Source organism: Vidua macroura, chromosome 2 (assembly GCF_024509145.1).
Source record: "Vidua macroura isolate BioBank_ID:100142 chromosome 2, ASM2450914v1, whole genome shotgun sequence".
NCBI classification, from domain to species: Eukaryota; Metazoa; Chordata; class Aves; order Passeriformes; family Viduidae; genus Vidua; species Vidua macroura.
The window spans coordinates 89,238,495-89,262,702 of NC_071572.1; the positions used below are offsets into that span (position 1 = coordinate 89,238,495).

At 42.0% G+C, this 24,208-nt stretch overlaps 1 protein-coding gene across 6 annotated transcripts in view; it reads right to left on the bottom strand.

Annotated features, from left to right (window-relative positions):
- Positions 1-357: 357 nt before the first annotated feature.
- The window catches only part of ARHGAP20 (Rho GTPase activating protein 20), a 58,399-nt gene continuing 34,548 nt past the window's right edge, over positions 358-24,208 (bottom strand). For all 6 annotated transcript variants that reach the window (XM_053970890.1, XM_053970894.1, XM_053970892.1 and 3 more), the window contains 11 exons: positions 23,876-23,917; positions 22,832-22,916; positions 20,080-20,157; positions 16,527-16,593; positions 14,456-14,638; positions 10,092-10,270; positions 6,904-7,065; positions 5,798-5,907; positions 5,375-5,564; positions 4,810-4,921; positions 358-3,263 (listed from right to left, as the gene is read on the bottom strand). In XM_053970890.1, coding sequence (XP_053826865.1) covers positions 2,176-3,263; positions 4,810-4,921; positions 5,375-5,564; positions 5,798-5,907; positions 6,904-7,065; positions 10,092-10,270; positions 14,456-14,638; positions 16,527-16,593; positions 20,080-20,157; positions 22,832-22,916; positions 23,876-23,917 — 2,296 coding nt within the window. In that variant the 3' untranslated portion in view covers positions 358-2,175. The remainder of the gene's footprint in view (positions 3,264-4,809; positions 4,922-5,374; positions 5,565-5,797; positions 5,908-6,903; positions 7,066-10,091; positions 10,271-14,455; positions 14,639-16,526; positions 16,594-20,079; positions 20,158-22,831; positions 22,917-23,875; positions 23,918-24,208) is intronic.

Genomic DNA, 24,208 nt, shown 5'->3' on the forward strand with positions numbered 1-24,208 from the left:
GAATAAATCTTGCTCTCATTCATTAGTTTACTCCACTCCTTTCCTTGTTCCCAGTCTTAGTAGGTATTATCCCACGAGATCTCTCTTCACCTCCATATTGTTGACTGAATCCCATTAGCTGAAAACATCCTCCTACCACTAGATGAAGAGAAAAAGCGTAGGAATTCTTGCTTGAGAATTACTAGAATTTACAAAATCAACAGGATGATGACATGCAGTAGGAATGATGTCACCCAAAGTGGAAGAAAAATGCTTCAGTCCTTTCTCACTCAAGATTTTCAGTGGTATCACTGGAAATTCTGCTTCAGCAATAGCTTGTAGAACTGACACAAAAAAATTTCACGAATATAAACTGAATTTATGACATAACAAATAATATTTAATATATAGCATTGAATGCATACACATCAATACCAGTGCCATAACAACAAAACAAAACTTGTAAAATTAGCAGCAGTTTTTTGCAAGTACAAAAATACACATTTTTTTCAGAACATATATAATAGCAAAATTTAACAGGATATATTATACAAACTCAAAGCATTTAGGTAATGCATTATTCCAATATATTATATGTAGGACATAGACAGTGAGACTGAGTGCACCCTCGGCAGGTTGGTAGGTGACAGGATGCTGAGAAGTGCAGCTGACACAACAGAAGGACAGGATGCCACCCAGAGGGACCTGGACAAACTAAAGAAGTGGGCCCATGAGAACTTCAGGAAGTTCAACAAGTCTAAGTGCAAGGTGCTGCACATTGCCCTGGGTCAGGACAAGCCCAGATACAGGTACAGACTGGGAGAAGAACTCACTGAGAGCAGCCCTGCTGAGAATAATTTGCAGGTGCTGGTGGATGAGAGGCTGGACATGAGCTGTCAGTGTGCTCCCACAGCCCAGAAAGCCAAACGTGTCCTGGGCTGCATCCACTGGTGGGCAGCAGGGCCAGGGAGGGGATTCTGCCCCTCTGCTCTGCTCAGCCCCCACCTGCAGCGCTGCATCAGCTCTGGAAGAGCATGGACCCGTTGGAGCAAGCACAGAGAAGGACCATAAAGAACATTAGAGGAATGGAAAATTCTTCTGTGAGGAAAGGTTGAGAGAGTTGGGATTGTTAAGCCTAGAGAAGAGGAGGCTTCAGGAAAACCTCACTTAGGCCTTCCAGTACTTTAAGCGGGCTTATAAAAAGAAGGGAGGTGACTTTTTACACAGGCAGATAGCAGCAGGACAAGGGGCAAGGTTTTAAACTATAAGAGAGCAGGATTAGATTAGGAAGAAATTCTACTCAGAGAGTGGTGAAGCACTAGAACAAGTTGCCCCAAGAAGTTGTGGATGCCCCATCCCTGGAAGTACTCAAGGCCGGGTTGGATGGGGCTCTGAGCAACCCGGTCTAGTGGGAGGTATCCCTGTCTCTATGGCAGGAGGTTGGACCTGGATGATCTTTAAGGTCCTTTCCAACCCAATCCATTCTGTGGTTTTATGTTTTAGATGTTGCATAATAAAATTACATGTGTTCTGCTTGCAATAATACATAATGCCATTTACAGCAATGTTAAGAAACTATTCACAACTTAAACATGAACAGAACAGCCAACAAAGCACAATAAATGAAACACAGAGTTGCAAGGTGTTAGTTACAAGATTCAGCATTTCCCTTTACATATTTTTGGGCTTACTTTTTTCTTTCTTTTGCAGCATGAAAGAAATAACTACACCTATTGAACATACTGTATAAACATACAGAAAACAACACACTTATTCCTTAGAGGACAATGAAGGTCATATTTATCAGTTTCAGAACAGTAGTATATTACCACAGTTATGGAAGCTATGCTGACTTTGCACGCTACATCAAAAGCACAAAGGACTGGGACTCACATCTGCAAGGCTCAACACTCAAGTGGTCAAGAAGAGAGGCCCAGCAGGCAGCCCGCTGCCCTCGCAGGGTCAGGGAAGAGGACACTGGCCTTAGTTACCTCCTGGGTCCCTTCCAGATTTTCAGGAGATTTCTTTTTGCTTGCTTCTCAGCAAGTTTTATTATTCCTGCAATGTTCATTCAGTTTCCTAAAAAAAGAAAACCTGTGAGTCTGGAGACTGCTCAATTAAATCTGAACAATCTGGATGTTAAACTTAAAATGAACACACATCAACACCAAAGGCATTTTCTTTATGGTGTTTATTTTAAGCATTAAGATTCCTCTGCAAAAAGCTTTGGTCAGTCTCTTCAAACTTTGGATTGCTGTAATGCTTTTCTAGACCACCTCTTTGATCATGAAGTCTGTCTCTCCCAGTGACTTTCAGAGGCAATGGCTGAAGGTCAGGCTTAATGAAACAGCCATCAACTCCGTCGGTAGGTTTCAGGGGTGCTGACCTGCTGCTGGGCCCCACCAAGCCCCTGTCAGCCCCAGTGTCAGTAGGTTGTGGAGATGGTGGCACTGCGGTGGGTGGAAGAAAACAGTCATCAGCCACAGCAGCAGCAGTGTCCTCGTGTTTCTTTAGCAACTGGAAAGCGCTATCGAAAGGGGAGGAGGTTTCGCTTAAGGTAAACAGAGCCTGGTCTGAAAAGTGGGAGAAAGCACTGTCCAGGGAGCAGATTGATGACACAGATGGAGATGTCCCAGAAGAAGACCGGCTAAAAGAGCTAAATCCTGAGCAAATATTTAATCCCTCTGGCGTTGGAGGCAGGAGACAATGAGACAGGTCTTTCCTTTCAACGTTTTTGTTTGTGTTGTCACTTTTACCAACGTTAATCCCTACAAGCAAGCTCTGATTGCTGAGCTTTTGCCTTTCCACCTGCAACGACCGGCGCTGGCAGAGACACTCTTCATCTTCGTGAGACAGGACAACGTCACAGCTGGCTTTGCGCATTGCCTTCTCGCGCCCAGCATCGGCGCGGGCGGAGCTGGAGCTCTGGAGGCCAACTGCAGGCTCGGAGGAGCGCCGGTGCCTCCTCACAGTCTTGGGAGCACCCGAGGTAGCTGCTGAGGGGAAACCACTGGAGTAGGGAGACTCATTTGAGTTTTCTTGCACGGAAAACTGCGGGTGCACATCGGCAGAAATTGCCAACTGCTTCAGTTTGGTTTGGCTTTGGATTTCATCCACCTCTGTCTGCTCCGAATCGCCATCGCTCAGAGTGAAGACAGACTCCCTGCTTCTGTTATCCAGATCACGGGTTTTAATCCAGTCACTGGAGGAAGAGTCAGCTTCATCATTTGCCTCATTTTCCAGGCTGTCATAGGAAGAGTCATTCTGATGGAGAGAAGCAACATCTGCAAGGACAAACCAAGCATTAACACATCAGTGACTGAACCACCCTTTTGACAAGCAGCTTCTTTTTTTTTTTTTTTTTTTTCTGGCAAATATCCTTTAAGGAGCATTTGCCCTGTAAAGATTCTTCAAGCAAAAGTACTAGTAATTTCATTAAAAATTACTCTCTTAATTTTGAACTGGAGAAGCTGAAGTGAGTACTAAGCTACTGTACAGTCAAGAAATACAGGATAATGGCACAAATAAGGGTTAGGGGGTTTTTGTTGTGATTTTGCTTTGGTTTGGTTTTTTTAAGTGGATAGTGGCTAATCCAGCTGTAAATAATAATTTATGTATATACATACATATATGGTAATTTATTTCTTGTTTCTTTTCATTATTGGACATTAAAAGCAACATTTAACCTTTCTTTCCTTCTTTTAGACAAATGAAGAGAACAGAGCATACTTCTTACCTCTACTTCTTCCAGAAAATACAATTTCTAAGAGCAACACTGTGAAGTTTTAAGGTCAGCTTAAACAGCCACCTCATTTGCACTGAGCAGTGCACACCTGGACTCTATCTGCAATAATTGGAATTACATTAAATTTCTTTTGCTCTGGGTCAGGTTAAGCTGCCTTATCTCACATTTGCAGCAGACACGGTTCATGCATGGGCAGCCACCATGCCTCAGTGCCTGCCTGAAAGCTCATTCAGCTGCTGTGACCTGTGGTGGGTCTGAGCTCTCACTGCCAGCACATCCCAGCACAGCAGATCCCAAGTGCTTCACTCCTGGGAAGGGGGCAGGCCAAATTTCACCCAATCTCACTGGAGGCAGAGCATGAGGAGTTTGAAACAGGCACACACAGTCAGTCAGACATGCTGACACAAGTGCCATTACCACTTTCAGTACAGGCCACCTGTGACAAAATTTATTTTACAAAAATGCTGCTTTAGAAATACTTTAAGGAGAGCCACAAAACTCCAGCCAAAATTAGAGGGTTGGAGAGAAAAAAAGCATTAATGATAATCTGGAAACCTCTGTCAACTAGTCTGCCAAACACTTTCAGTCACCAGTTCCATGATTTTTCTGTGCTAGCAGCAAAATCTGGATGTCCCATTGAAACTCTGGAGATCTGTCTCTTTTGATAGTGAATAGACACTTTCAACCCTAACGTAATGGTATGACAGCTGTATTATGACCATTGTTGATCACTGACCTCCTGATATTTTAGGAAAACACAGGCTGATGCAAAAATTCTAGATTTGAGAGATTTTTTTCTGTTTTTATTTTCTTTGTTTCCCCTCCCTCCTTTTTTAACCGTAGTGGTTCAGATGACCGGTATAGGAGCAAGAGTGTTTGTGAAAGCATTTTGTGATATGATCAAGGTCTATGGTAAGTTGAATGAGTGATTATGACTAATTCTTTGGGGAATTGAATGGAAAGAGAACAGAAGTATCTGGGAACACCATATGAAGAAGGAACAGCATTCTTCCATGGAATATACTAATCTTTTGCCTGGCTGACTTTATCTGTCTTAATGGGATCAAAACATCAAACTGCATTACCTGAGCTGTTCTCTCTCTTGCATGTCATCAGTATGTCTCCAAAGAGAGAGGTAATTTCATCTCCAAAAATCCTGCAGCAATTCTCAATTAGGAACTCTACCAGACTAGAAATCTGCAACAAAGCAATGGGAGAGAGATGTCAGATCTTCTATTACTCAACTCAGGACAAGCTCACCATACAGATGAAGAACAGGAGCAAACTGTCATCCATGAAGGCAGCCAGATACTACTCTTCTCTCCGTCTCCTGGGCCTGATAAACTGTCCTGGTACACATCCTTGTAAACATCTTTTCCATTCAACTCTGTCCTGCTACAAGGTCACCACAACCAGAAATCTTCTTGATGAGAGAAACATTTTGCTGATACACTGGGCATTGCTTTATGACCTCTCTCCCCTTCTTCCAGGAAGGTTATGACAATGGATTGATGAATGTTGCTGGAGCCATGATAAGAGGACAAGTCCTGATTTGAAGAGGTACTGGGTGTTTTCATGTTTGCAACCCACAGTCTGGTTGAATGGGATGAAGGGTAGTTTGGTTTGCTGCTACACCTAAGTGCTTCTTACCTTTTTAATAAATTCACTTTCTATATCAGGAGTGGAGGATACAGGAGGCCAGAGCAGGCTAGGTGCAATGCAGACAGCTAGATTAAAGGCATTCATCTGGTTCTCTTCGGATCGCATTTCTATCCCATGCAGTACTCCAAAGATGTAACGTAAAAGAACAACATTAGCTCTGGGGAGATGCTCTATTAACCTGAAAACATATAAAAACAGAATTCTTCACATTAGTGACCACTTTCCATAGATATACACAAGTCAATATAATGGTAATGCAGAAACAGGGTAACATGGTCCACTAATTAAACCAGGGAAGGCGTCAAAGAGATGTTATTGTTAAAAAAATATAATTGCAAGTTAAAAATTTGTGATTCTGCATTCTGGTATATACATTTATAAGAAAATAACGTAGAGAATATAAATAACTACCTTTGGATGCTTTTTATCTTCTCTTCATTATTTCCTTGATCCAGCACAGAGACCCACTTATCACACAGCTGGGATGATAAAATACTGCCTGGGATGTTGCGAAGAAAATCCTTATCAAGAGAAAAGAAGAACAAAACAGGTGAGCAGCTGTTCTGGGGCATGTGTGGGAGTAGGAATAAGATACACAGATACAAGAGGATGTATCAATAGGACAGCACTCACTGGCAAGTATATTGTTACACACAACCACCAAAACCAGAAGAAAATCATCTGAGATAGAGGCACTTTAGATTATGCTTAAAGTGATTAATTTTCAGCCTTTCTCTACCCTTTCCTGTCAAAATAGAGGTATTTGAATGCTCCATCTGATTTTGCTGAACTAAAAGATCTGCAGTGAGACCAGATATTTTGATGTTACATAACGTGTGTCTTTACTTATCGCTTTATTTCATCTTTAGTCTCTGTTTCTTCTCCTCAGCTGACAAGCTCAAATACCTCCAGACCATAAGCACTCTAAGGCATCACTACCTTCCTTCCCCTAATCAAAGGAGTACTTAAACTAGTCATTGATAGTCCTGCTACTCCTCTTTCCTAACATCTCAACCATGGGCATGGAAATCATTGAAGTTTAGGAAGAAGGTCAAATCTTAGCTTCCCAAAATAGCTAGGGTAAGGGAAGCTATGATGCTTTTTTTGCACAAGGGACATTCGTTTTGACATACAAGACTGTATAATGCATGGAAAAAAATAATCCAAATCTTTATGCAACACTATAAACTCACTAGGATTTGCAGTATAGGGTAGTACTGATGTGTAAAGAGACTGGTCTGCATACATGCCTTTTAGTGTTTCATATGCAGAGTAACAGGACCAGGCTGTAGTACAGACCTCAGGAAAGCTGTCAGCAAAACAAGCTGGCTACTCCTCTTCCTCATCCTAATTCAGTGGTAGCCTCTTGTGGAGATCCTCACAAGGTTAATGTGCCACCCTACTCTTGTTAGTTCATTCCTCTTTGGGCCTGTCCCTGGAGAAAAGCCTTCCCTGGTTGAGCACAGGATCTGTGCTGCTCTCACTCAAGAAGAGAGACAGGAATATTCTTCACATACCTTAAACAAAGATGCTGTCACAAATATGGATTCACGGGCCAGGTCCACTTCAGTGCCTGAATCAAGCTTCTCCTTTAGCTCTTTGAATGTTTTTGCATTTCCAGAGCGTCTGAAAATACCCTTGGTGGAAGGCCCCTCTTGGTAAAGGAGGGAAAGCATGTCCTAAAAAAATTAAAAAGGCAGAGAGGATTTCTCATAAGTATATTTTATTGTCCAGTGCCATTAAAATGTAGTTTTGCCATTTTTGCCACAGCTGAAAACCTTTTAGTCCTAAAAAATATCAGAAATCACAAGTTAAGGCTCACCCTCCAAACCATGCCAAACTGCACAGCAAAATTGTGATTTGGGGCTCTCATTTTTGAAAACATCCCCTCAGAAATACTCTGCTGCCACTGCTGAGCACGAACTTTCTTCATAAACCAGGACCTGTGCAAGTTTCAGCCAAGTCATTTAAACATATAAATGCTGTGGTATGGGAGAAGGAGAGTGGTTTGTCTAATTCAAAGCTTTGCATTTGACAGTGGCCTCAGCCAGACACTGCTTTGCAGAAAGATATGAGACCCTCACTGCTCATCATTGTAGTTAATATTATCACCAACCACAGACAGAATTCTGTTTCACTGTTGATATCTGAAAAAAAAAGAGAATTTAATCTAATCTAGAAAGTGCTTTGTTTGTTAATATATATCTGCACTTCTACAGCAGATCAGAGTCAGGTTTTTACCCCTTTGCTGCTCGTGAGCGGTATCAGACTCCGCAAGCAGCTCAGGGCTGTCAGCAGAACCAGCTCTGAGGCAAGGTGCTCCTGCTTGGGAGGTCACTCCAAGGGGAATAAAGCTCAGCTTGTGGCTTCCCTGAAGCCAGTGAGGGTGCATAGGATTAAACAAGTAGACAGCTTATTACAGAGAAGGGAAAACAGGCAGATTCCTGCCTAGCTTTTAAAATAACAGGAGGGACTGATTTTTTATATTAAATAGTAAGAAGAAAACAAGGAGAATAGGAAATGCAGAAAATTCTCCTGAGATAACAGGTTCAGGATATTTGCCAGATGCTTAGCTCTCTGCAGTCTCCTGAGGGCCATCTCTCAGACATGCAGGCCAACTCTTGCAGGCCTGCTCCATGCAATGTAGAATGTGTCATGTGTATCTCTTCAAAAGGGGAAACACGTGCAGACATCTCTGGGATTATCTGTATACACACAGTGGCCTGAGGACCAAGCTATCAAAAATTATAGCAAGAAAAGGGACACGGAGGGAGGGTCCTGGGACACTGGTCCATCACCATTAAACTGAATTAGTGAATAGTAATGGATAAGGAATGGAGTTTGGGGACTTTCCTGGTCTGGGCTGTAAGGTAGGTCTTCCTGCCACACAGCAGAGGAAGTAAGTCTAACGGAAGCTATTATTTTTGCTTTTATTCTTTAATGTTTCTTTCTCACTCTTGCAGAAGTCCAAGATCAAGAATTCATAGAAGTGCAGATGCTTTGGAGGAGCACCTCCATGTCAGGACTCATGTCAGAATTTTCATTCTCTTTGCAGGAACTTAGAGCTCTCCCATCAAAACAAGCTGAGTCCCACAGCACAGGATGTTAGCACATGAACAAACCCTTTGAAAATACATTTTAAACAAAGTATTCACAAGATAAAAATGGGAAGCCCCCATCAAACTAACCGTGCCAAGATGAAATTACAAGAATGAAGCTATGGTGCAAGAAAATTCAGTGTCTCTTTTAGCAATGGCTAAAAGAAACACTTTACAAAGATCTTTTGCAATGGCTAAAAGAGAGCCCTTCAGCTGTGAAAGCAAGCTGGAAGCTCTGAAGCAGTTATCCAGCATGCCTTCAGCATTCATCCCAGATCTTTTCTTTCTCTTGCAGGTAAATCCCATTCAGTCTCCCAGCATTCTGTTCTCCAGAGATGCTGCATGAATTCAGAAGTAAGTTATATTTTGCGGTATAAACACAAATTTAAAATTCAAATTAAAATTCAAAGCACAAAGTCTACCAAGCTGTGATTCTATGCTTAGTAACTTTGGGGATTTTTTTCAAATAAAAATTTACTATTATTTATGTTTTGGAGAAACTTCTGAAATGCAGCATTGGCTCATCTCTTAAACAGAGAGAAGGAGAGATCAGGTGATCATAGCCATACAGAGTCCATCTCTGGAGGGCTTATTTAAATAACCTAAATAATGAAAATGCACACTTCTCCTTCAAACTGAAACACTATTAAAAGACCTGAAACATTGTGGTATGATTCACTATTGAGGCAGTGATAAAGCTGCACATCAAGCACCAGCTCAGGAGACAGAACATCTCTTCTTGTAAACTAGTATGACCCCACTGACTTCAGTGGGGTTCTGGCAATTTCTCCCAGCCAGAAGTCAGGCTGTTAGGATGAAGGGCCCAATCTTGCAGGGCTCATTCCCACTCTGTAAATACTTCAGCTGCTGTACTGACAACAGGGCTTTCTAATGACCAAAAATGCCACATACATGCCCTAATTACGCCTAGGAACGGGCTCTAGGACAACCTTTTCATGGTCCTAGGCTGGTTTTCAGAGCACCCACAGCACCAGAGCTCCCTCAAGACAGGATGAAAAGATGCTACTGTAGCCTCCACATTGCCACCTATTTTTTGCAGTGGTGCTGTCAGACCAAAAATGAGGAGTCAGGAGTGCTTGCCTGCCCTGGAATGACTTCAAGAAAGGCTCTGAAATTGCCTAGTTATGGGCAGGTGGCATTTTTATGCATGCGTGGGCTGCCTACATGGGACAGCAGATGAGACATTTATGGATGTGGGTATTTTTCAAAGGTCTTGGGAGTGGTTTAAAAACTATGTGTGAATGTGGCATTTATTTACACTGTGTGAGGATTAGGAAATCAGTCTTACAGCATGGGCTATAAAGGAGAAATAGCCCAGAGCAGGAGACTGATCACATGCATTTCTCCAGCTGTTATTAACTGGGGCTGACCACAGTATATGTTCAAAACCAAAGTTCTTGCTGGGAATCACAAATGAGGTTTCCCTATGGAAACCCTTCTGGTTTCTTTATTTGGGTAATTTCAATGTCCCATTTACAAACATATCCTCCATATCCATATCCATATTTACCTCCACATACATATCCATATTTACCATACAGAGAAATTCCACCACTGTAAGACCCAACCCTGAGCTTGGGACTCACCAAGAGGGGTTTGGGCAGGTTGTCATCCTCACAGATGGTTGTTAGTAAGAGGCCAAAGAGCTTCCCAGGAGCAGCAGATGTTGAGGAGAGGGGTGCATTGTCCAAGTGACTGCCTGGGCCACGCCAAAAAGCCCAATTTATGATAGATCTTTTCCTTTTAAATGACTTTTGGCTTAAGTCTAGGGAAAGAGAAAGGTGTTTATTATGAGAAATGCATTTCAATTCTAGTTCCAGTGTTTGGGTTTTGGTGGTTGCTATGGTTTCAAAGGAAAAAATGTCATGAACTCCACCAACTCCTTGCATCCATCTAAGCCTAATCCACCATGTACATACCTCTGTGTGTGTGTGTGTGTGTGTGTGTGTGTGTGTGTGTGTGTGTGTAGAATGTGTTGCCTCACTCATGCCCTGAAGGGGATCACCAGGATCTGCCCTGCACTGCTGGAGCAGCGTCAGCACTCTCCACCAAGTGCAGGTCGGCAAACCTCAGCCTACTGACTTCACACAGAGCTGCACTCTGCTAAATAACTCATTTTCCACCCATGGGGGCAAATCCACTGCCCTCACCTCAGCATGCTGTCCAGGGTGATCCTAGCTCTCCTGACAATGTGGGAGACTCTCCCCACAAATACCACCAGAGAGTCAACTAATGGGGTAGGGCATTTTCAGGCCAAGAAAAGCCACTGCCTTTGCTCTCTTCTCCACAATGCAAGAGTATCATCAGTGTCCTCACTCCAAGCATCTGCTGGCCGTGGCCCAGGGACGGTGCCCGCCCTTTAATCAATGCCTTCCAGATGGCATTGCAGCATGCTGCCAGCACACTGATGGGCTCTGCTTGTCTCCATTGTAACATATCTCATCCGATATCGACGCAGGTGTACTAACTGAAACTCTCGTTTGCACTGTGGAGAGAAGGAAATACTGGTATTGGGACACAAAAAGGGGGTTTTTATATGGCCTTTCTCAACATCAGCCACTGTGAAGTCTTCTTAACAGCATGGGTTACTGCTGAAAGGAAAAGGAGTGCAGACTGTTTATGACAGAAGTGCTAAATGGGAAAAACTTATTCTGATATATTTTTCCTTTCTGAGATGTTTTCAAAGCCAATCAGCATTGATTTAGTTGCTTGCCTACCCCATACACATTTTAATTAGCTGGTTCTCCCAAACATTTTACTTCTGCTGTTGTGGAGGCCAGAACCAAGGCTTGCAGAATTAAGGACTGTGGTACAATACCAGATTTTTCTCTCCAATACTTTTCTCTCCTGTACTTTATTAGAATTTGGTTTTTAGCTCTAAGAGTGATTTTCATTATACGCCATTCCATTCCAGATCATGCTCCCTTTGGGAATGGGTGGAAGTCTTTTCATTAGATGCTTACAGGATGAAAAGTTACAGTGTAACTCAAAATGTGAACATATGAATGTGAAAGCCTGAAGAAAAATGCTTTTCATAAAAAATAATGAGGCTATACATTTTAAGTAGTCCAAAGCTTCAAGAAATGTAAGTCTGGCAGTGTCTAAGGCTTTATTTGACACATCATGTTTTGGGAGACCATAACTGACCTGTAACTTCCAAAATGACATTTTTTTTTCCTTCAGATGAGCTGGATATTAGCACCTGAATAAGGTTTGCTTCGCAAACAGGTTTGCCAGCGTTTTAGTGACACAATGTCAAATACATACTAGTTTTTTTTCTGTAAACCCTGTAGATCTCAGTGGAAGCAAAAATTAGGATGCTATTTTGGAGAACAAGGAATAGCAGAAGTGAATTTTAAAAAAAGTCTTAAAATTAGGAACTCTTCTCAGTCTCTTACTGATGGTTCCTCCCTTAACAGCCATGTCTCAAACTGAGAATGTGAACAAGGAGTCATTGCAACGAACTGCAGCTCTCTCCTGGGACAGGAAGGAAATCTTAGCCAGTGTTCTTCAGCATACCAGGGCAGAAACCAACAACTGGTGAATGGCAATGAAATGCCCTGTCCCTTAAAAACTAACATTCACTGAAATACAGGAAAACTCATCTTTTTCACATCACCTTTTTAAGGGTGGTCCTTAAGCTGAAGAGCAGATGAGAAGGGGTGGGTGTACACTTTCTTTCCTTGAACCTGTGCAAAGTTATAACACTAGGAGAAGGCCACATTGCTCTCAGCCAAGACAGATGCCAATTATTGTTCTGCAGAAGTACTTCCACATAAAGACCTCATGGCCTTTCTCTGGTGGATTATTCTAAGCCAGAATCAGAAAAGTAATACCAGTTTGTTGGAAAATTTTGGTCAGAGCTCAGAGCAGCTACCTCTTCTGCTCATATTTTACATGAAGGGAATGTCTATTCATAGTTAGTGTCCTAGCCATGGAAATGGCATTTACTCTACTTGAAACCAGCCAGAAACTTCTAAATAAATCTTCAGCTCTATTTAACAATGTGCTCATGAGCATCATTTAATGGCTGTGTTTAACTGGTAGGTGACCATTCCTGTTACATGCTGAGAGGCTACAGCAGAGGCAACAGAAACATTCCATTTCTCCCACATAGAAAATTCTCCTGTACTTTTTTAACCATCCTGCCAGGACAGTTGATGCAATTACACCACCACATTTGGTGTCCACACAGCCACTTACTTGACATGAGGGCCAGCTGTCAGTCATGCCTGCCAGTCAGCACCTACACTGCTGTCTCACTGTGGTGCGCACTGGTGGAGCTGGGCAGCTGCTCCTGGCTGCCTCCAGGAGGGACAGCACGTCCAGCACAGTGGTATCCCGCTGCAGGGAAGTGATGGCAGGGAGGACAGCACAGCATGTAGCAGTGAAGTGTGAGGTTACAGATAGTGAATTTTCTCTGTTTGTGGCAGTATGCCCAGTGGGTACCCAACACAGATTTTGGCTTGCTGATTTGAAGCTTAAATGCCAGATCATAGCCTTAGCTTACATGCAGGTAATTTTTGCCGTTTTCCAAACCCAAAACAGTTAGGAAAAGCACAAAGAACAGCGCTGTATGGGAGCTAACCTGCTTTGCAAGCAGTTACACCTATGCATCACTTTAACAGGTTTTGTCTGATGAAAGAAGGAAAGCTGAATGGACTGAAAGCCTCTTTCTCCCGTTTAGTGCAGTCCCTGTGCATGACCTGCAGGCTGCCCCAGGCTTCTGCTGCCCCAAGCCAGGCTTACTCCACTCCTGCAGCTTGCACAGCACTGATGATAACACATCTGCATTAGAACTCTACAGGCCTGATTTGCATTTCTATTTTCTTTTGCCAGTCAACATCAGCTGCCAAAGCAGGGCCTGTAAACCTAATTACACCCCTTTGCTAAATTGCCTCATTCTTAAAATATGCCATGAAGTAATATATGATACAAATTACTGGGAAGGGGGTGGATAAATGCATGTGGAAAGGAAATTAATTTATATAGAATATAATCAATTTCCAGAATAATTTGTAATGGACTCTGGTATAGCTCCACTCTATTTAATTTCTAAAACCATTACAAATGGATTCTATTAATATATTGTGGGAGATCTTAAGTATTGGGGAGTGCCCAAGATAACAGTGTGGATGTTATTTTTTCTATGATATGGTTATTAATGGTGAAGTAGGGCAGAGTTCCTAAATGAGCTGAGAATGCTAGTGTTAAGAACAACAAAAACACACCATGGGATGTATCCTTACCCTAAGTCTAATTTCCCAATCCTGTCACTATCTCCTTATTTGTTTTATCGTGAGCAGAGAGCAGTCATTGTGTCATTGACAACAGAGTGCAAAACAGAGAGTAGGTGCTCATATTTTTACAGCATCAAGGCCAAAGGCAGAAGAAAATATTACCTTCTTTATTTTACTCAAAGAGCACTGAAATAAAGTTCTCTTTGCTCACCTCATCTAGCTACCTAAGTACCTGCCTAGACTTTGCCACTTGAGAGTCCCAGTGAGGTAGGTGTGTAATCCTAAGTACCTTATTGACATGAAGGATGCTGCCAAATGTTGCATGGGAATGCTGTGCCAAAGTCAAGCCTTGACGCTTGAACTGTGAAACCACCCTGCCTTGTTACAGAGCACAGCAAGGGCTGCAGAGAAAAGCTCAGCTAACAGACTCACAAAAATTGCAGGGGAGAGATTCTGTCTTTCTTTTGCTGACTTTAGAACAATCACTTGACAGGCAGCTTGTCAAAATGTAACTTACAAAGATGACACACATACAACAGCACACTCAGATCAGTGAGAGCTACACTGCAAAATCCCCCGAGCAGCTGGAAGATACACCTGCACGCTCCCCTGCGCTTCCCACTGCGCCCCCAGCCCGGCACATTTGCCTTCTGTAGCAGAGCCAGGTGGCCAGGCTGTGGGGAGAGATCGGGTGTGAGAGGACAACGTACCGTTCAGCTGCTGGCACACGGCCACCTGGCTGGGCTTCAGCACAAACTGGCACTGCAGCTCCTGGGGCAGCTGCTCCGTCAAGAAAGGGCCCTGAAGCTGCCTGGGGCAGGCACAGTGCTTTGATCCGTGGGGCATAGTGTCACGAATGTGGCTCATTTTAATTCCAAAGGGATATTCATGTCCTGTTCAAAGAGAAATCGTAATAATCTCTGTTGGATTGACTGGAGACTTGCAAAACTCCATCTGCCCTGGAGGAAAAGCAGATTTTGCTTGCTGGCCCGCAGCACTTTCTCAGTAATCTAAGAATTGTTGCTTTTCTCCATATTTGCACGGGCATAAATCATACACTGGCAGATAGGGAGTTACCGTGTTTGGCATAGTTAAACAGACGTAAAAGTAAAATCGGATCTATTACAGCTGTATCACATAAGAGCCTGTCAGAAAAAAATAAAAGTGACTATTTCTGAATTCAGTGTTTACTCTTTCTACTGCTTTTATTGTGGCACTGAAAGTTTAGGTACTGCTTGCTCACATCATTCTGGAGAGAAATGAGATTTTGGGATCAGTCACATCAAGTTTCTGCTGAGTATGCAAAACCAAAAAATTCCAGTGTGGAAATGATCTTCCCTCCCTCAACATGTTAAGTCCAACAGCCATCAACTCAGTCAAATGAGACACAATTATGGTTCCTGTCTGAGGCTGAAACAGGAAGGAAACATTAATCACAGGGCTGATGCAAATGAGCTATGCTTGGCTTTAACCAGCATCTTTGGGGACTACACAGAGGCAATTCATTTCTGGAGGAGCTTTCACAAATGCCACCGGAAAGATGGTTTTCCGACTTGTCTAAAGACCTGGTGGATTAAATATATTAAATGTGGGTGCAATGCTGAGATGTTAGCTTGCAGTTAGACTTGAAAACTAAGAGAATGGAAGAGAGGTTATTTGAGATTATAGTATGAAGCTATGGCACAGTCAAACCCTGCTTCTGATGTGCATCTATAATAAAATTTTGCCTTATCTAATAAACGTTTGCATAAGTATCAAGAACAGCATCACTTTCAAGTCAGATTCTTCTTTTCCAAGGATTGCAACTTGAATTTGCAGTGAGAATCAGTCAATTAGAAAGGCCTTTCCCATTTCTGAATTCTCTGGTTCTATGCTTAAAGCCATGGATGTGATTTGATCTGAAGAAGATACACAATAATGGTCAGAAACCCAAAGTCTGGTATGTTTCAAAGGCAAAACAGTTTGCACTCTCTATAAGGTGCACAAGTTAGACATTTTATAAATATTAATGTTGTCTGACTCCAGTGAAGCATTTGTAGCTAAGGCCACTTTGAGAAGGAATGCTAAGATTTACTGGGATTAGATTTGCAGGAAAAAAAACCCAGAAAATCCACAAGTTTTTCTTGTTCTAATCATCTGCAAACTCATACAGCACAAGTAATGCTGGGCTTCTACAGGGAAATGTTCTTACTAATGGAAAGGGATTTGTTCTTAGTGAATCATGGGCCAAAATCAAATCACTCCATCCAATCACTTCTGAGATTTGTGTTGATTCCTGGTCCTGAAATGCTTTGAAAAGCATTTTAGAAAGTAAATAAGGGAGCTATCAGCCAGAATGAGAAATACAGGATTGGAAAAGACCCCTTGAATCAGTTAGCTTGAGTTGTGGAAGGAAAGATCATTTCTCAAAACTCTGCTGAGTTTTCTGAGGAGGGGACAGTATTAAGGAGGTTGTAGGAAGAAATACAGGAAAGCTGGACAACCTCCAGAAGAGGAGGTGACTGGAGAGGCCAACTCTGCAGAAACACTGGGGCTCATGCAGCAAAACTGAGGCAGAAATAAATGAACTTTTTCAACCTCTTAGTGACACAAGCAGACAATTGCTCTTCAAAACAGAGGATGACCATTTCATTTGCTCCCCAGATAGACAAACTCGCGTGATAGGGAAGTAAGAGAAGAAACGGGAAAAACAAAAGAAGGAACTGAATTTCAGTCTTCTTTCTATTTCTTGCTTCCTACAGCAGTAGTAACTGAGCGAGTACTGACAAAAAAACAACTTACCAATAAGAGGGTAAGGAGCATGTTCTCTTCCTGAAATCACCCATAGCTTGTAGTCTTTTTCAGAGCCCTTTAAAACCAATGTTAAGAATCAGTTTCTCAGCCATTAAGGACAGGTTCTCAAATAAAGTTTCTCACAATGTAAGGATAATATGCACCTTGCCAGCAGGGTCAAAGGAAGCCCCTTTACTTTTGCAGTGCCCAAGTCTGACACCAGAAAAATTTCTTCTGTGTGTCTGTCATGTGCAATGTGGTTTTTGTGACCTGGGTTCAGCTCTGAGCAGTGAGAGGTGCTGGAGCCCATCATTTCTGAAGAAAACGGGGGAGACTTGACTCCAATTCTTTCCCTCAGACTGGAGTGCCTCCTAGCAGCAGAGGGATGGATGTCAGAGCCCACCTCACTACTCTGCTCCACCCTCTCCACAGATTTTCTACATCTCTAAGCAGGAAGAGCTCAGGCTGGTAAGCCAACAGCATCCTGTGACTGAGAGGGCAGGAGCACCTTCACCTGAGATCTGAGCCCACCCTTATGATGCTGAGGCAAGGATGGCAGCCCCAGGCTCATGGCACTCAGTGCTGTCCCAAATATCTTGTTGTAGGGTTGCTGTCAGCCTTTTTGTGCAGCCCTTATGTGTGGAAGAGCTTGGGACTGCTGGATGGTGTTTTAAGACTACAGAGCCCTCTTTAAAGTGTACAGCAGAGACGATAAATTTACATCAAAAGAGACAATTTTCAAAAGACTGGGGCATATGATCATTTTTGGGAAAAGCTGTGAAAACCTCTGATTTAAATAAAATCAAATTAAAGCGAATTCTAAATGTTGCCTCCAGCATAAATGTGCAAAAGAAAAAGTGGATAAAAATGCTTCATTAAAAGTGATCTATTTTACCTTAAATCCCTTTTTGGTGACACTACTAAATCAGGCTAGTTAAAAATCTAAAAGTTGTCCGGCTATAAAAAGTGTTAAAACCTCATGACAGCATTTATTTAGATCCAAAGTTAATTCCTACCTCCTTTCAAACAGACTTGCCTACTATCTTGCATTTTCTGGACTTTCACCCAGTGTTCCTAAGGCTTTTGAGACTCTTCCTACTTGCTGCATGCACCTGATGTAATGCTGATACACCCAACAAAGCCTTTGCAGTTTGCTCTCTGACTGACAGAGCTTTCTGGCCCATATTAGCACTGCTGTTAAGTCAGCTAGCAGGGGGCAGAAGAAAAATAAATAGGCTTTGGAGACATCTCTGATGCCTCAGGGCAAGCAGCCAGGAGCAAATAAATACAGCTGAAGAGCACAAGAAAGGGTATTTGCTTTTCCTTTGACAGACAAATATGAAAGGGTTCATTGCTGTGAAGGGAAGCAGGGAAGGGAAGGGCCAGTAAGCATGGTCGCAGGAGGCAGACTGTTCATCTCTGACTGCAAATGCTGTCCTTTATGGCTTTATGAGGCCAATTGTCAGGATAAATGTGACTGTCCCAGAAAAGTCAGCAAGTGTACTTACAGAGCTGGGAAACCCAAGGCCCTTCCTTCTGCCTCTCTTGATAATTTGGAACAGATGATCAATGCCATTTTGCACGAGCTAGCTGTCATTTTACCAGAGACACCACAGAGGAAAAAACCCTGATGTGTTAAACCAGAGTGAACTCAGCCAAAGTAATAGCCCCATTAATCACACAATATGTGAAATGTAGTTTTTATAACTGCCATTGAAAAGTCATGGAGCTCCTTTCAAGTGGTTCTCTGTGGACAGAAATAAAAAACCTTGATACAGCACGTAAGGCAGAGCTTCCTTACAGCCAGAACAATCCTACCAGGGGGCTGGGTGTTTGACTGATATGTGGGCTACAGCTTAATTTATTTAGCTTGTTTGGTTTTATTGCTAATCTTATGATACACCTCTAATGAAAAAAAAAAAGGCTTTTTGCTATAAAGAAGCAGTAAAAAATGTAGTATATTAGCTGGGCAAATAATTCTGCAGGCAAGATGTTATATCCTTCAGATGGCTTTCATTCTTTTTCTATGAAATAAAAATGTAAAGAGGAGGAAAAGGTTGATTGTGATACATACAAAAGAACACACTGCTGAAACCCAACCAGCTACTTGTCCTGCTAGTCTCAAAGTATTCTCTTTAAATATTACTATTTTCCTGGTAATATTTATTATGGGTGTCATTTCCTACAAAGTGAGGAAATGACACCCATAAAATGGGTAAAAATGAAGCACATCACAATAAAGACTTGCAGGTATAATAGCACTTAAGTGTCCTGATTTTTGGTGCAGAGTGGGGGAAACAATCTGCAATTAAAATCCTAATTTTAATTCACCTTTTATCCTTTTCACCTTGCAATCCCTCTATCGACTCCAGAGATCCCTTAATTAAATGGACTACTGGATTCTGAGCCAGGCCCCCAGCCCTGGTGTAAATGAGATGTCTGAGCCATAACAAGATGGGTAGACACAAATTGCTGTGCCTGGGAAATGCCAAGCTAGTAGAATAGACTCCTGAATTAAAAGCCTGTGTAAATTAGGGATAATGGATGCTGGGGAAGGAAAATTCTGAGGTTACTCCAACTTTTGCTGTGAGTCTCCAGAAGCCCCAGGGAAGCATAACAGTGGCATTTTGCTCACCATATTTGACTCTTCACAGTCAGGGCTGTAGTAAGGAAAGATTCGTCAAATTCCATGCAATGAGACCAACATATGCATCATGAGTAAAACATTTTTAAAAATCCTGTTATGCAAACAGCAAGCTGATAGACCAGTTAAAAAGCTGTCATCCAGGAGCTTCTGTATGATCACTGGTACTGGTTGGAGCCATGCTGTGAAACACAGTGAGAGAGCCAGAATTCTTGTCCCTGGCACTGATCCTCTACCACACCTGAGGCACTACCTAGTCTGGTTTAGGGCAAAGGAAGCTAGTTGAGGCAGTACTTGATCTAGTAGGGATCACTGCATCTGTCTGGTAACTACCCTGCATTATCGTAAGTTCTGTAAAAGCTTTTTTCCAAAACAGTTTCAGATACTGTTTAAATGGGGTGCATTCAGATTTCATGCAATCACTTGGTTATATTCGTGTATCACGTAACTCCAAAGGTCCATGGATATTTAGAGTACCTGACTGGGACACTTGAGAGCAGTGCAGTCTGGGGACACAGCTGATCAAGCACGTCTGCACACTTTGAAACCAACTAACAGGCAGACCAGTAGGCTTCTTGTTCACACTGAAGCATGCAAAAGGAGCTCTATCAAACTCTCACTTCTTGTGTCAAGATATCTCCTCTTAGCCATCAGCAAAAGAGATTTAAAAGCAACTTGAAACGTGACTGATCCCTTATAGGGATGAGAGGCTTACTCAAAACTTTTAAGGCACTTGATAATCTCTAGAGGTCTCTATGTTAACAAGGCACTTTTGCTGCATTTCAACACCTCTGAACTACTATGTTAAAGAATTTAATTAATGTTCATATCCTAAAACTTGGAAAAAGTACAAGGGAAGATCTAATTGTTAAAAGTAACTACAAAGAAAGACTCATTAAAATTGGTGCAAGGACTTACATTAATTCCCAGCTGCTGCAGGGCCATCAGAATTACATCATTTGCTGTATCAACATTGGTTACACTTAGGGTTTTTGACTGTGAACAGAAAAAAAGAGAAGGGGAAAGTCACATTAAGAGTTTGGATTTGCAAAGAGTATCTGAAGTGCAGTAGCTCTGCATAATTCATTTTTAGTAAAAATGAGAATATCTTGTTAAAATTTTACTTGATAAATAAATCATACTACATAGATAAAGGTCCAGCTGTCTGAGACCAAGGTTTGATTCCTCTGCTTTGTCAATACTTTGCATATTTGCTTCCTGCTTCCCCAACAGCTCAGTCAGAAGAGAGAGTATTGCAATTACTGGGACATGACTTCCACATTAAAATATGCAAGAAGTCAGAACAACTAACTGCACTTTTAGATACTGCATAAGGGAAACATAACGGTTTGATTAATTTAAAAGCATGGAAGTTTCCTTTGAAAAATGAAACATTTCAGAGAATTTTTTTTCAGTGAAACATCAATTGTTAATTTCTGTCCTTTTCAACTGAAGATCTCAGTGGTAAGAAAGTATTGTACAGAGGCTGTTCATCCCCATAACCTTTCCCACATTCTATATAGATTTCTCAAAGCTAGATTTGGCTTAGTACCAGAAGCACTTCCTCTTGGTAATGTTCCATCCAGTTAAAACACGACCTCTCCAGTATCCTCCAGAATCTGCTGATAGGCAGTTTGATATGGCACGGAGCAGCAGAGACCCCACTTTCTAACCAGCTATGGCGACCAGCACAAAGTGCCAAGCTTTGTGTCAGCCAAAGTGCCACTTTCCACAGCTGTCTTTCTAGAGGGAGATTTCAGCACCTGCTGCCTGGCACCAGTGTTGCTCCTGTCCTGCTGGGCAGTGCTCTGTACCTCAGCTCCATGGGTTGCTCCAGTGCTTGCAGCACCACACCCATGCCAGCCTCGCTTCCCAGCCAACTCCCACATACCAAGCACAGGTCACAGAGCCCCTGTTAGAGGCTGGCTTGGCTCTGCCACCAGGACTACACAGCTTGTGACTGCAGCTGGTTTATGGCCAGACTAAAGCCTTGGCAGAACCCAGGCAAGCCCACTGCAACAAATCACCCAGGCCCACCTTAAAGAACAGAAGGCAGCAGAGCTGGCATGTAGATGTTTACTGCCAGTCCCAACACAGTCTGCAACACCCTGACACCTTGTGTAGTACGTCAGTTTTATGTTGGCCATAAGAAGTTCAGGTGAAACAAACCCCTGACATTTTGCATTTAAAAAAGATCTGAGCTGTACCTTTGTGTAAGACCCTGACAGTAACAAGCTGCCATGGCAATGAAAGGAAAGTAGTGAGAATACTGTGTATCTTGCTTCAGGGCAGATCTGAATGCTCATACCATAAAAAATTTAACATTTGCCTGAAGCAATGACATCTGGCTCTCAGGAGTAGGTCAGCACATTTGCATAAGTTTTGCCCTTGGCTAGAATATAGTTTGTGCCTTGTGTTCAGCCTTCCCTACTGTCCAAAAATGAAATAATTCTTGGGCATCTCCAGCTGCTGTAGCACAGGAGCCACAGCACCGTAAGAACTATGTGCATCACAAACTTTCCATCTGTTCCTCCTCTGCTTTATTACTGATAATATCTACAGTCGCTCCTAGGACTGTCAGTATCAAGAGACCATATATGGCACAAGAGCTAAATATAGCTAAGGAGAAAAGACACTGCCCCAACAAACCCTGGCACAAGACTGCAACACCTGAGTGCATGAATGATTTATAGACTTTCACACCTGAGCAGACCTTGATCTGCAGTCCTGCATTTCAACTGTCACAATTATTAGTATTGCTTATTAACTTTTGTCTTAGCAACCTGGCAATTCTGTCATTGTTTACCTTAATAATGATTTTCTGAAAAAAAAAAAAAAGCAGACTCCTTTATGCTTACATTTATGCAAATATAGAATTCTGAGTGGAGAGTCATTATTGGACAAAGACTTACAGTGAAATCTAACTTCTGTGAAAATATCTTATGCCCTTGCCCATGCTCCTTAGGATTCTGAGCTGGAAATACAGATGTCACAAGCACAGATAGAAAGAAAAGACAAAAAGCAGAGGAAGAATGGATTGATTATCACCAAATGCTAGGGTATCTCTATGGAACTGGCTACATACAAGAATTTAGCTTAAATTGGTTAAAATTTATATAGTCAAACAGGTACAAATCACTCTATGGATGACCTTCTTTTACCATCTACTCTTTGCCTATAAATTCAACAGTATCAATCATTTGATGATTAACATGCTTAAGGCAATTTCAGGGTGTTCTTATACACTGCTTTACTGACTTAAGATTATTATAAACAGTAAAACAACTGCAACCTTTCAGAATTTAATGAAGGCAGCTGTGGGGTTAGGTAAGTTTTACAAGCAAAAAAAAAAGGGGAACATTGACATTTCTGGAGATGCTTATGCATAAATTCTACTAGAGGTGTTTCTTAGGACTTCACACTGTACAGTCTTTAGTTCATGTGCCAGAACCAGTATTTCTTATCAAGCACTCTGCCCTTAAAACAGAAATTGTGTATTAAAGACAGAGAATAAACATTTCAGGGCTGTCTATGCCAAGACTTTTCAAGGGGTTGAATCCTTAAAGGAGATTGCAAACCAAAGGAAATCTCTCAATATCCAAAGGATGCAGGTGAATAGCACTCATAGGTGATGTGGATTTAGACCTCTGTTTAGCTCAAGAGCACTTACGTATGCACAGGTTCCCACGTCCTTTGCAATTATTGTCAGAGGAATGCTTTTAGGATTGTCTTTTTCCTTCTCTTCTCTTATTCGACTGACAAAACAAGTACAAAACAAGTAAATTTTAAATATTGCACACATAAATAGCAAGACATAGATTTATACAGCAATCAAGCAGTAACTTGGTAAGAAGGAGATTGTTTTCAGATGTACTGCAGTAGAAAGATCTCTGAGGACAAGAAAGCATCCAGCAGTATCTGGAACAGAGGCTGACTGTGGCCTGCAGTAATGCCCTCTTGTACTGAAGTTCACTGCAGAAATCTGAGTAAGCAGCAGAGAAAGAAATGGAAAAAAATCAAGCTAAAACTACCCATCATTGTGATGCCTGAGTCTGCACTACAGACTCCTACTGGAATCAGTTACATCAGTACAGACTAGTTCAAAGGACTGAACAGGAGAACATTGAATTGGAAATCATCCCAGCAAGGATGATTTAAACAATCCAGGTACTCTGAAGAATCAGGTAAAGACAAGCCTCAACCAGAAGAACTGGGCGATCAGAAAACAGAACCATCACTAGTAGTTTTCTGTCCAAACACTGAAAATAAAACAGCTCTATTTATGCAAACCCTCCACCTTACCCTCCTGCACTGGGTATGTTTTCTCAGAACAAAATACAGCCAGCCTTGAGCAGCAGATAGATTAGAGCAGAGGTTTCTGATCTGGGCTTGCTTGAATGCCATCACCATGGAAAGAGCTCCAGGCTCAACTCGAGCCATGGTGGCAGGTGCTCCTGCTGCTCTGTTGGGAAGGAACAATGTGTGATAGGAATTGCTCCAGTTTTCTGCTGGGCACAGAGAAGCAATTCCCTCCTTGCACAGGGATTGTTGCATAAAGCACACAACATCTTCTGAGGGAGAAGACATGGGATTTTTTTTTTCTTAATATTTGAAACAGCTTATCTATCATGATGGCATAAGCACTACAGCTTGGGAATCACTGGTCTAGACCAGGACTCTTTCCAGTGTCTTTAAAGACCATATAATAAAGTACCTTTGTAAACAAGACAGCCATGTTTCCTTTTGTTCTGCAGACCTGAAAGAATTAAAGGAAAAACAGGACAAATCAGCCATCATTCTAATACCAAAGCAGTCCTTCTACAAACCACAATGGAATGGACCTTTTCTTGGTTGCAATTTCATAAATACCTGCAAAAACGAAAAGGTATATCCAGATTTGAATGAAAAGTCTGCTTTCCTGCAAACTCAACTGCAAAGCCTGCCAGGGAGATCAAAAGCCCCAGTTACCATTTTTGCCACAGAAGGTAAAACTTCACCAGTGAATTTCATAGGAAATGTGTTGAACTCTGAAAGTAATGTCCAAAGA